This window comes from Chelonia mydas, chromosome 4, assembly GCF_015237465.2.
Source record: "Chelonia mydas isolate rCheMyd1 chromosome 4, rCheMyd1.pri.v2, whole genome shotgun sequence".
Lineage (NCBI taxonomy): Eukaryota > Metazoa > Chordata > Testudines > Cheloniidae > Chelonia > Chelonia mydas.
Window position 1 is genome coordinate 43,702,482 of NC_057852.1, and position 14,046 is coordinate 43,716,527.

Sequence of the window (14,046 nt, forward strand, 5' to 3'; positions counted from 1 at the left end):
CCTCCTCTGTTACTTCTAATTGATGCGTCCCCAGCTAAAACGAAAATTCTTGTTATTAATCCCTAAATGCATAACCTTACACTTCTCACTATTAAATTTTATCCTATTACTATTATTCCAGTTTACAAGGTCATCAAAATCTTTCTGTATGATTTCCCAGTCTCTCTCTAAATTGGCAATACCTCCCAGCTTTGTATCATCCGCAAACTTTATTAGCACACTCCCACTTTTTGTGCCGAGGTCAGTAATAAAAAGATTAAATAAGATTGGTCCCAAAACTGATCCTTGAGGAACTCCACCGGTAACCTCCCTCCAGCCTGACAGTTCACCTTTCAGTAGGACCCGTTGTAGCCTCCCCTTTAACCAATTCCTTATCCACCTTTCAATGTTCATATTGATCCCCATCTTTTCCAATTTAACTAATAATTCCCCATGTGGCACGGTATAAAACGCCTTACTGAAATCTAGGTAAATTAGATCCACTGCATTTCCTTTGTCTAAAAAATCTGTTACTTTCTCAAAGAAGGTGGTCAGGTTGGTTTGGCATGATCTACCTTTGTAAAACCATGTAGTATTTTGTCCCATTTACCATTGACTTCAATGTCCTTAACTACTTTCTCCTTCAGATTAAGCTGTTCGAGTTTCGCTTCTACCTCAGATATGGTATTATCTACCTCCATATCCTCATTCCCATTTGTCATGCTACCATTATCCCTAAGATCCTCTTTAGCCTTATTAAAGACTGAGGCAAAGTATTGGTTTAGATATTGGGCCATGCCTAGATTATCCTTGACCTGCACTCCATCCTCAGTGTTTGGCGGTCCCACTTCTTCTTTCTTTGTTTTCTTCTTATTTATATGGCTATAGAAGCTTTTTCTATTGGTTTTAATTCCCTTTGCAAGGTCCAACTCTACTTGACTTTTAGCCTGTCTCACTTTATCCCTACATGTTCTGACCTCAATAAGGTAGCTTTCCTTGCTGATCCCTCCCATCTTCCACTCCCTGTATGCTTTCTGCTTTTTCTTAATCACCTCTCTGAGATGCTTGCTCATCCAGCTTGGTCTGCAACTCCTCCTATGAATTTTTTCCCCTTTCTTGGGATGCAGGCTTCCAATAGCTTCTGCACCTTTGATTTAAAGTAATCCCAGGCCTCCTCTACCTTTAGATCCATAAGTCCTTCAGTCCAATCCACTTCCTGAACTAATTTTCTTAATTTTTGAAAGTCAGCCCTTTTGAAATCAAAAACCCTAGTTGCAGATTTATTTTTGTTAATGCTTCCTTTCAGTTTGAACTGAATTAGCTCATGATCACTTGAACCAAGATTATCCCCTACAACCATTTCTTCTATGAGGTCCTCACTACTCACCAAAATCAAATGTAAAATGGCATCCCCGCTAGTTGGTTCAGCAACTACTTGATGAAGGAATCCATCAGCTGTCGCATCTAGGAAAATCTGAGCCCTATTATGCAGTGTATTTACTTTTTTCAGTTTAAAAACAAAATAGAGATGCCTGTCCATGGTTCTGTATGTCCTAAGAATAATTTAAAATAAAAAACATACTGGAATAACCACTCAGCAGCCTAAAAAAACCACAATACAATTAAATAAATAACAGATAGTCGAAAAGGTCAAAAATGTTCCTGTGGAGTAAAAGTCTGTGAAATTATTGATCATTTTGAGCACACTCTTATGGAAAAGTCCTGTAGAATGTAATGAAATATTTTTTTCTGTAGGTTTTGTAAACCATCTTATAGAATTTAATACAGAATTTTCTCCTTTTTTTAGGATGGTTTAAAAAATAGGATATTTTCTATTAAAATGTATTAAAATTTTAGAGTAATTATAGAGTGCACTGTTAGTTTCTGTGGCACCCAACGGGTTTCATTCCTTTTAAATGTATAGGATATTTCCAAGAAAATAATGGATATCTAGCTAAATTAGGTATATTTCAGTGCCTGTGGAACTAATTGCATGCTTAAAGTTAAGCAAATACTTCAGTACATTGCTGAATAGGAATGGACCTCGGTACTTAAGTACTTTGGTAAATTGGGGCCTATATATGTAAGTAATTCCCAATTTAAACAAAAACATACAATTTTGAGGCTCTTATTTCTTAAGGAAGAGACCTGTTATTCCACAGGAATGGCCTGTTTACCAGTTCTATAGGAGTATTCAGTTTTATTTCTAGTCTTTTGGAAATTTCTCGTTCTTGTTCTCTCATTGAGTTCTTCCATTGTTTTGTGTAGGTTCTTTGGTAGGAGCCATTTTAGCTATTGATGATGACTCTGGTGTAAATGGAGAAATCACATACACTGTGAGTGAAGATGATGAAGATGGTATGTTCTTCTTGAATCCAGTCACTGGAGTCTTTAACCTGACTCGCATATTGGACTATGAAGTGCAGCAATATTACATTCTTACTGTCCATGCAGGAGATGGTGGTGGTCAATTCACTACCATCAGAGTTTACTTCAACATACTAGATGTAAATGATAATCCGCCACTATTCAGCATGCCCTCATACAGCACGTCCTTGATGGAAAATCTGCCTCCAGGATCTACTATTCTCAGCTTTAATGTTACTGATGCGGATGATGGTATGTGTTCCTTTGTATTCTAAAAATTCTGATGGCAGATGCATGTTGCATGTTAGCAAGATATTAAGACATTTGCTCATGAACGGGCAAATAATGGTCATCCTCATAAAGACATTATTTATCCACAATAACCATACAGTTGTATCTGAAATACCCAGGTTTTTTTAAAAAATACCTGGATATTTTAGTTACCACTGTGTGTAAATGGTGACTTTTTGATGGCTCACGCTATGTTTTAGAATGTAAGGTTCTTTCCATGTTTCTATTTGACATCAGTAAAAAAAAGACATTTAATACGTCTGTACTTAGTGAAGTCAAGTACTGGCTTCTCTGACATCCCTGTTGGGCATACGTATTATTAGAATATTATACATATTGAGCATATTGAACTATGTAGGCACAATGAGAACAGAATACTTAATGATAATTTTCTTAATATTGTGAGTTTAAATCAGATCTATAAAACAACTGTTTTAATTTAATATTTTATTTGGATTTGTTTTTCTTAACATTATTTTAAAACAAAATGTATAATAGATTCTAAAACGCTACAAGGAAATATGTAAGAACCTCATCGGTAGTCATTACAATGCCCTGGGTTAAATGTATTGTATACTATAAGAGAAGACGAAGGGACGATGTCAGTACATGTCTGAGAAGTGGTTACTTAAAAGGTTTTAATCCTTGGATTATTCACATGAGGGTTTACAAGCTATCAACATGTAGGGATTTAAAGGATGGTAATATGTATAATTTGTTTAGTAAACTGACTGTTGTCATATAGTTTATGTCTGTAATGACTAATGAAGAATAATTATTGTGTATATATCTATCTGTATATAGATAGATATAATACTTTAAAATATTACTGTGTAGGGTATTTCATTTTATTAAATGGAAACAGACATTAATGAGGTTGGCTTTTATAAAAATTACCTGAAAAATGTAGATATTATATGTGAAGGATAATCCATGTTATGTACACATCACTCCAAATAACATCAGTGAAGTTATAGAAGGAGAATAAACACAACAAAAAGCACAAAAAAGCAAATGAAAAAGCAACTAGGAATGGGGTATAATGCTTGGCATTGAATTTTCTCTTGATTTGGGTGACCACCTTAATGTCATTAAACATTGTGGACTTTATTATCCATTGCCTTGCACTTTATTCATTTATTTACATTGTGCAACATGGGCATGAAATATTTCCAGATCATGAGAGTAGCATTTTATACCTTCTTTGCACTCAAATTCCATAGGTGTAAATGACAACACAAGGTGTGAGGCAGTGGGAAGAAGGTGCAGTATCCCCTATATTTTATGGCAAACTTACTTTTTTAGTAGGCTAGATTTAAAATTAATAGTGCAAAAACTGCATTACATTGGCATGCTGGGTTCACTATAGTAATCTGAGAAACAAGGTGGTTGATTGGACCAACTTCTGTTGGTGAGAGAGACGAGCTGCAAATTACAGATATTATCATCTTTTAAATCTCTACATGTTGACACCTTGTAAACCTTCATGCTATATGGTTGGCCCAAAGATAGTACCTCACCTACCCACCTTGTCTCTCTAATAGCCTGGGACCACCACAGCTACAACAACACAACATATATAGTATACTCCTTATAGTAGACTTTATAAAACAACCTCTGTAACTTCAGCAAATGTTACAAGCTATGTTGATGTTTCAATCCTGAAATCTCCATCCGAGTAATTTCCTGCACACTGGTGTAAAACAGGATACCAGTTACTACTGTACTTCTCCATAAATAGCTCACAGATAATGATCTGAATATATATTAATAAACTGTTATTGTGTTGAAGTTGTCTGATAATTTATGTTAAATGATACGAATAGCCTGCAGGGGTATGAAAGGCATGTTGTTTTATATCAGGCTGGTTTTTTTCTGTTGGTCCAAAATAAACATTAGTAAAGTCTGCAAAAGCCTGCAGTAAGAAAATACTTCCATTATTATTTTCCTGTCTGACCCGCCTCTTGGGAAACAACAGTTGTTTGCAGCAGTTTGAGTTGCTTTTATATACAGATGGATAGTAATACCAAAGAGAGTCTTCTACAGGTTTTAAATCTGTGCAAAAAAAAGACGGATGCATTGGTTCTTGTATTTTTGTTTCTGGTTTTTGTTTTTTGTTTTTGTTTCATATGGAATTAACAGAAATGTTTAAAGGTATAACTTGAGTAACTTCCTCACAAACCAAAGCAACCCGTTGACTGAGCTTGTAAGAGATTTAGAAAAGAGAAAGACTACCACAGAAAAAACTCCAAGCAAGATGTTAGGGTATCTGCTGGTCTTGCCTAGGGCCCTGTATGTGCCAAAATGAGGGGGAAAAGGTTGGTTCTTTCTTGTGCCATTAATATTAATTAACCAAGTTAAAAACTTTAAAGAGCTTGACATCTCTCTGTCCGAGCTTTGAAGGAAAGCATTGTCAGAGAGAAAAGAGAAATCCAATGAGGCAGCTAACTACTATTCAGTCTTGACAGTGATCAGTGTGGAGGAGTCCTCCTATCTTAAATAAAGGAAGTCTAGCTCACAGTAGCAATACAGATGAAAGATGTCCCCACTTCCAATTAAGTGCATAGTGTTTTATTTTGTTTTTAAATGGACAATGCCTTTCTCCAGTGAGACTATGGGTGAAATCCTGTCTCCATTAAAGACAATAAATAGTAAGGCTCCCGTTCACTTCAGTAGGGCCAGGATTTCAGCTGAACACGTGAGTAGCATGATGTGTTTCCAAGATTCAGACCCAAGAGAATGATGAGATATTTGTTTGTTTTGTTTTAAAAAGCAATACAAGGAATGAACATATTGCATCACATAGAAATAGACTGGGAAGTATAATAAAACTGTCATGAATTGGAAGAATGGTAAATACTGGAAGTTCAGTACTATTATGAACAAATATTGTCAGAGAAATAAAATTGCATATGGGTATGAAGATAAAAAAAGAATGAGTAATAAGTTGTATATGGAACAAGTGATAAAATATACCACAGAAAGAATTGGAAACACAGAGTAATAAATGTAATGAAAGTGTTTCTAATTCAATCTTCTTCTTTAGGGTTCATTTTTTTTTCCCAGTGAAAGCCAGTGGCCAAACTCCCATTGGTTTAAATAGGAGAAGGATTGGTAGCTGATGAATTTCGTAGTTTTTCATGCTATGAATACATTTTCTTGACATTTCAGAACATTTTCATGGGTAAAGTTAAGCAAGTTAAAACTAAGCTAAACAAATGTATAATATTTAATACTTAATGCTTCACTTGTTCAAGCGATATACAAACATTAATTAATTTATGTCTGGCATAGTAATACATTAATCTTTTCCAAATGTTATTTAAATGTATCATTTTTTCATGTCCAGCTCTACATATTTAAAAGAGAATGATTTAGAGTCTTACTACTTTGAGAACAATAAATAGCACTGATTAATACTTTTTATATAAGAATCATTTATTTCCTGGGAAGTTCAGTGGGTAGGGGAGAAGCTACTGAATAAAACTGGCAGGAAATACAAAGTAATGAGACACTTAAGTGTCCAACTTGAGATTATACACTGTGGAAAAAGAAGTTTAGAGAGGGTTAGTTAGAATATAAAAACCCATTAAGTTTCAAACACAACCTTTATGACCAAAGAGGCTAAGTATAGAATTTTAAAATTATGTATTTATGGTTTCAGTGTTTAATGCAGAGACCAGAAAGAGAAAATAGATCTCAACTCACCTTTTTAAAGAATGATATAAATGTTTAGCATGAGCTCTGGGTTTTAATTTTTCAAAATACATTTTTTTCAGTATATAGCGTGCCTAAAGTCACGGAGGAGCTTTGTCAGGATTCAAAATGTATTTTTCTTACCAAAATTTATAGATGTCTTCCTTGTCCATAATTGCAGCAGTTATATTTCAATCATAAGATAAGGGTTGTTCATTTGATATTTTGAATGCTCTTTCATATATGGTAAAACATATCTGTACCTGATTCTCTTTTGCTCTGCTTAATCTAGTTCTTGTTGCTTTTATTGGTACAGTTCATGAAATAATTATTTTATGTAACTTCTCTGCCTTCTCTCTTTTGAATGTGTATCATTATTTGCATTAAGAATCAGACATAGGGTAAATTTCTGACCCAGTGAAGTCAATGGAAAAGCCTCCTTTGACTTAAATAGGGCCAGGATTTCACCCTTAATCTGTGTTATTTCAAAGAGATCGTCAGGGACTCACCTAGTGGCCATGCACAGCACCTTTGACTTCAGTGAACCTCTGCATGTGCATAAGGGTTAATGGACCCTGAAAGTGGATAGGGACTTTAAGGTTCTGATTTACCACTGCATTACTCAGCATTATTTTAGATCAATGGAGTTACACTGCTTTTGAAACTGGAGTAACACAGTGGTGAATCAAGCTTTATACCTCTAAAGCCACCAAATTGTTCTTGTCATAAGATAATGTTGTTTATTTTTTTATATTCTAGTAGTGATGTACAATATCCACCTGCAATGTAAATATGGATTGTGTGTGTAAATATACAATTACTGTAACCCCTAATTCCTTTAATTTACTTCCCCCCACCCTCCGTAAAAGTCCATTACTTTTATTGCCACTATCCTTGTTCAAGAACAGCGTTTGTTCTGCCCCCTCATCCTTATTTCCCTTTTGAAGGATCCACCCTTACCAACTCTCACAGCCTACAGTTTTAGGGCCAAATTCTGCTTCCACTGAAATCAGTTGAACTATTGACATTAACCTTAATGAAACTTCAGTGTTACTAGGATGTGTCTCTTTGTACTGAATATTTTACAGACACAATTGATACATTGTTTCAAATAAAAATAATTTTGAGACTAGAAGGGAAGGGTAGGTTTAACAGTTCCTGATCCAGATATCACTAAAGTCTACAGAAAAAGTCCCACCGACTACAGTGGAAGTAGGTTTGATACCTTTTGAATTATAAGATACTTATTACATAACGTTAACATGTTCAAGGCACTATATAACATTTATAAAGCCAAACTGATCCCTAATGATTAAATCCATAATATACTTTTTGACTGGCATGTGTGAGAGTAATCTGGGGTTCCATTGCTTTTGGTGTCCTTTTGAAGTAAAACATTAAAAAATAAATAAACAAATAAAAATGTGGCCTAATCAAAGTGTGTTGTTATCGTATGGCTTTTTGTGTCATTCAGATGAAACATTTGCGCACATTTATAGAAATGCATAAATAAAGTTTTACAGTTTATAAATATTTTATCAAGACTGTCAGCTAACCATATCTTCAGTAATGTTTGAGTGCAGTTCTTGATTCTGACATATAAAATATAATATACAACCTTAGCACATCTCTGTTTAATTTCAGGTGACACAAAAAGTGATTACCCTTTCTCCCTTTTAATTGAATTGTTTCAAAATGTAAACATTTTGCCATTTTTGTCTTCCTCTAATGATGTTACTTAGTAGAAATTCAAAAACCTACTTCTGTATACTTCATATGTACGACAAGAACAATGGGATTAAGTTACAGTCCTTATTTTTGTTTTACAGGCTCTAACTCACAATTGTCCTACAGTATTACATCAGGAGATAGCCTAGGTCAATTTAATATTGACAAGAATGGAGTCCTGAGCATCAAGCAGCCTTTGGATCGGGAAAGTCAGTCCTTCTATAGCCTTGTTGTTCAGGTTCATGACATGGCTACTCTACTAGCCTCCAGATACACAAGCACAACTCAAGTTTCTATTATTCTACTGGATGTGAATGACAATCCTCCAAGCTTTATCTCTCCAAAGCTGACCTACATCCCAGAAAACACACCCATAGACACCATTGTGTTTAGAGCTCAAGCAACTGACCCGGACAGTGGTCCTAACAGTTATATTGAATATACTCTGCTGAGGCCTTTGGGAAACAAATTCAGTATTGGCACTATTGATGGTGAAGTAAGGCTCATTGGGGAACTTGACAGAGAAGCAGTTGCTAATTATACCTTGACTGTGGTAGCTACAGACAAAGGTCAGCCATGCCTTTCTTCATCTACAGATGTAGTTGTAATAGTCCTTGATATCAATGATAACAACCCCCTGTTTGCACAAAAGCTATATAAAGTAGAAGTGGGTGAAAATACTCTGACTGGAACAGATCTGACTCAGGTGTTTGCTACAGATGGAGATGAAGGTACAAATGGGCAGGTTCGCTATTCCATAATCAGTGGAAACACCAATAATGAGTTTCGGATCGACTCTGTTACTGGCATGATAACAGTAGCCAAGCCTTTGGACCGAGAGAAAAAGCCCTTCTACTCATTAACTGTTCAGTCATCTGATCGTGGAAGTAGCCCCAGGACAGACACCACCACAGTCAGTATTGTTCTGATGGATGTTAATGATTTTATTCCTACATTTGAGCTTTCTCCATATTCTGTGAATGTCCCTGAGAATTTAGGGACACTTCCAAAAGTTATTCTTCAGGTCAGTACATTTAAAAATGTATTTACTACAAAACTATTTGCTTCATCAAAAACTAAACATATACTGAGATTTGTACAGTTGAATAATTACCTTTTTGAGTATAACATGGCATGCAGTGTTTTTCTTTACATAATAGTAAAACAGTTCCCCCACCCTCCCCCATCTTATACATGCATTAGGATTTTAGAGGGTCATTTCAGTCCCCTGGTTTCCACTTCCATCCCCACAGACCACCTCAGTCTGTTCCTTCTTTCTTTCAAACCTCCCTCTTTGTCTGTTTAAGGTGAGGCACTACTACAGTCAGAGTGCCATTCAGTGTGCTCAGACAGCAGCAGACGCCATATTCCCTCCAGTCTGACAGGTTTCTGCAAAATCATCTGTGGGTTTTGCTGAGCCCAAAGCTGGCTCAAAGGCTGGTCTTAACAGTACATTCAGATATGGAGAAAAGGAGTAACTTATTAATTTTGTATTTTAAACCACCACTTTTTTAAGACACTCATCACTCCTTTTAAATTAAGTCAGTTTGCTGTTAACAACCAATTTTTAATAAACTTCCAGGCATTCTAATTCATTCTGTCACACATGGAGTATTTCCTGTTCCTCATAAAATACTGTGCCATAGAAGGTAATCCTGATGACAAACACAGTCAAGCATGTACTCTTCAGTTATTATTTGTTTTGATGTTCTTATGTCACTTTTGTAGGTTGTAGCAAGGGATGATGATCAAGGTCTAAACGGCAAACTTACATACCTTCTTGTCGGTGGAAATGAAGCCGGTGCCTTTACTCTCTCAGCCAGTGGAGAGCTCCACTTGGTACAAACCCTGGATCGAGAGGCGAAGGAACGGTACATCTTGCTGATCACAGCTGCTGATTCAGGTAAATCAAATGTGCAGGCCACCCAGGCTGCATTTTTTACTGTTTGCAAGCTTTTCAAAGACTCATTTCAGTATATAGAAACACATTTGAATCTGTTTATTGTTTATAGTTGTTATGTGTAAAGTTAAGGACCTTAAGTTATATGAACACACCTAGAATGAAATCCTGGTCCCACGGAAGTCCACAGGAATTTTGTCATTGGCTTTACTGGGACCAGGATTTTACTCTGGTTTTTAGATGCCTGAATGTACTCTGGGATTCTAAAGCCACAGAATTTGCTGCAGAATCCAAGTGTTCTTACCAAAAATTTTAATAACCATAAAAGCTTTGTTATCTGACATGTTGGGGAAATGAGGGGTGCCGGTAAGTCAAAAATTCCAGTTAACTGGGAGGGACTTTGGGTGTTGGAGGGAACTCAGGTCTGGGGGTTGCGGTGCGGGAGGGGGTGCAGGGCGAGGAGTCTGGGAGGGAGTTTGTGTGTAGGAGGGGGCTCAAGGCAGGGGTCGGGGCACAGGAGGGGTTGCGGAATGCCAGATCTGGGTGGCACCTCAGGCAGTTCCCCATAAGCAACAACATGTCCCTGCTGCTCCTAGGTGGAGGCACAGCTAGGCAGCTCTGCACACTGCTTCTGCCCTCAGGCACTGCCCCCACAGCTCCCACTGACTGCAGTTCCCAGCCAATGGGAGCTGCGGAGCCAGCACATATACTTCAGTTAACTTAAATGGACCATAATAACAATAAATACTTATATCACTTTACAAATTTTGCCTAGTTAAGCACAGTGAAATTCTAGGGGATTTCTGTCAGATCAGTTGATATAAATGTAGAAACATAATTATCCTTAGCAATAACAGGAGTGGTATGCCCATTTCTCTGTCTATAGTAGCGCTGTCTTTCTGAAGCATTTTGTATTTTGTCTGTTAGGCTTTGCTTCTGGTTTTCAGCTTGTTTCCAGTAGTGTGTTATGTAGTGAGCAGTCAACCTGGGTTGGAAAACAATGCAAGCTGAAACCTTGAAAAAAGGTCATCTTTCTGAAATTCATCCATGTTATCTCTCAAAATAAATCAGGGAAAAGGCATGATCCTTTGGACTTTAGGTATGGCTTTTATTAACTGTGAAAAACAATCCTTTGGATTTGCTTTTAGCAGTACAAGTAGCATCTGACTTAATAGAGTACATCTTATTTCATTTTGTTACTAATGAAAATCTCTTTAGCTATCCAGACGAAATTAAATCTGAAGATTTAATAGCATGTCAAAGGCAAAATTCTGCCTGCCCAAGCCCTTTCCTTTCCTCTTTCAGTGCACCCATGTAGGGGTAGGCAGAATAGACACCTGACACTCATAGACACAACTACTAAGAAAACTCAGCTGCATACTATCCTGTGGATGTCCCTTCCGCATAACTGCAGGATTCATGCACTTCCCTGTTTATTTTCCCTATGTTGTTGTTTTGTGACTGCACTTCTACTGGCGTCCCCTGAATCTTTAGGCTACGGGCTGATTTAGTGAGCCGAATCATGCTTCATGGTCCCCAGAGTCGTAGCCAGCCAGTTTTGGATTGGCCATGTTCCCAACCTGAATGCTTGTTATCCTTCATAGCAGGTACTTGGAGAGCACATGCTGCTCCTATATGCAACAGATGAAAGGAAGTTGTATATGACACTTCCTGTGGTGCTCCTTGAAACACTCTACCTGTGCCTACCCTGCACAATGCCTCAGAACAGTTCTACTGAACTGCTAATACTCAGCAACACCCTCACAGCAGTCCTCGGAGCTCAGAGGCCGAGATTTGGCTTTAAATGTCCCATACACACTGAAGGCTAGATTATGATACCCTTACTCATGCAGAATAGTATTTTGTGGAGTAAGGTGTTACTCATTTGGAATAAGGCGGCAAAATTAGGCCCTTCGTGAACACTTAGAGCCACACTGCACCTTGGGCACTAACCCATGTAACGAGTGCAACAGAGTTGTGCCACTCAGGAGCACAAGAAAGGAATTGTACTTCGAAGAAAAGTTCCTTCCCTGAACTCCTCATCCTTCTGCAGGGAGTAATAATCTGCTAGCAGTTCTTACCAATAGCAGGTTACTCCCCCCCACTGCAATCAGCTGCACTAATCAACATATGGTGAGGGTGGAGCAAGGTGCTAGTCATTTTCTACCCCTCTGTATCCACTCCCTGGTCATGTGCGTGTGGAGGGAATGGAGATCTAGGGAGGCAGTGCAAGAACGTGTGTTGAGGAACAGGTGAATGTCTTACCTTCCTTATGTCCCATATGGTTGCTCAGGCCAGGCCATAATCTGGCACTTTAAAATAGTTACTAAATGCCAGATGAGCATCAAGTTGTTTCTGTATAATAATAATAATAATTTTTTCTTTCAATACACTTTCAAGCACAGTTTCCCAGAAATACTCTGATCATCTGAACTAATAATAGGAATAAGGTTATGGTTATTTCCTGTTTGTTTTAGTCCCTACTTCTCCAGCCATCCTTCACGTCTTCACTAACAGCATTCCCTAACAACTTCTTCTTAATTTAGGAACCAATTCTCCCAAGTGCCTAAGAAGTTGTGAGCATCGTGAACTCGTATTTAGTCAGTGGGGGGTTCCTGAAGTTTTAGAACCTCACAGGCATACTCAGCACCTTGCAAGATTTAACCCCAAAGTCCCTTTTGTTCTGAATTAGAGAATCCATTTTACAGCATATGCCACCAGTCAGAATACGTGAATGCACAGGTGTGATTTATAAATGGGAGTGACAGGAAAAATGATGAACCTTAGAATAATGTGATTGTGTTGCAGATGCTCCCCCCCGAAACTCTACTTGCATATTTACCAAGACAACCAACTTGCAGCCATTCAAAAGTGTTTTTATGGGTCTGTTTCTAGCACATAAATCACTGGCTTAGCTGTATCTTTCTTTATGGCAAAGTTGATTGGAGAAGAGAGGGTTTACGTCTTTGTTCCATCTGGTGGAGATTCAGAGATGGGTCGACATTAAACTTTGGCAGTGTGACAAAAATTGGAGCGGCAGCTTTTATCTTAACTTCTTTAATTCTTTGAATGTCATTGTGGAGAAAATTTTAGCATTCCAAAGATCAGCATCCTTTTATTTATTAGTTGCATGGATATTGAGTAGCACATCTGGAAACCTGATAGCTGCCCCAGTCTACTGTTGAAATGAACTACAACCGCCTCATCTTGCATTTGCAGAATGGTGTGTTACTGCATAGCACAGCTAGAACCAGATATGCAGCTACTAATGAAAAGCCTTGTTTGTGGGTTTTTTCTATTTCAGAATAAACTAGTAACCAGATTACATGTAGTTTTAACACTACTCTTTGAAAAACAAATCAGAGTGGATTGTTTGATATAATTAGCATTTATTTGGTATACCTCTTTGATTAATATGTTTTGCTTTAGAGAATCTTTGTGATAAAGATTTTCATTCTCCCTTTCAAACATGCAGGAGGGCAAAGGTTACCTCCATAGAAGTTATGATCCGTTAACACAGGATTTTGTAGATGTGCAGCGGAAGGATATGTGAGGAGTTTACCTCCTTGCACAGCCCATGCAACGGCCACGCACGAGAGCAGTCCTTGTGAGCAGAGACTATTTGCCCTTTCCTCTCCCAGCAAGCAAATAGCCCAAAAGGGGATGCAGAGGAAGCTGAGCCATGGGCAGAGTGGGACTGATGCTCCATGGGGAGCAATTTGGATGGGCCAAAGTTCGTCTCCCTATGTTTCAAAGAGCCTCAGGGGGCACAAACTCTCTCCTCGGGCCTCTTGGGGATAATACAGACTTTCCCTTCCCTTTCGGAAGGCCATGTGCAAGACACGTAATCCAGTTTCATGTAAATAAGGATTTAATGACTTGGTCCTCAATTTGGAGTCAAGCCATCATTGTTATGCAAATCATCCATAACTCATAGTAAGGATGGGATTTTTCAGAACACTCAGTGTTGACCTAAATCTGTTTCCATTAAAATCAATGGTAAAACTGAGCTGTAGGCCAAATCTGAGAGCTTTTTAAAATCTTGCTGTGAATGTTTAGGGTCCAACTACCCCTTCCAACATTTC

General features: G+C 37.7%; 1 protein-coding gene across 1 annotated transcript in view; it reads left to right on the forward strand.

The window, feature by feature from the left end:
- Positions 1 to 14,046, forward strand: part of FAT4 (FAT atypical cadherin 4) — a 222,443-nt gene that overhangs the window by 132,177 nt on the left and 76,220 nt on the right. The window contains exons 4-6 of the mRNA XM_007059147.4: positions 2,248 to 2,598; positions 8,163 to 9,085; positions 9,790 to 9,964. Coding sequence (XP_007059209.2) covers positions 2,248 to 2,598; positions 8,163 to 9,085; positions 9,790 to 9,964 — 1,449 coding nt within the window. The remainder of the gene's footprint in view (positions 1 to 2,247; positions 2,599 to 8,162; positions 9,086 to 9,789; positions 9,965 to 14,046) is intronic.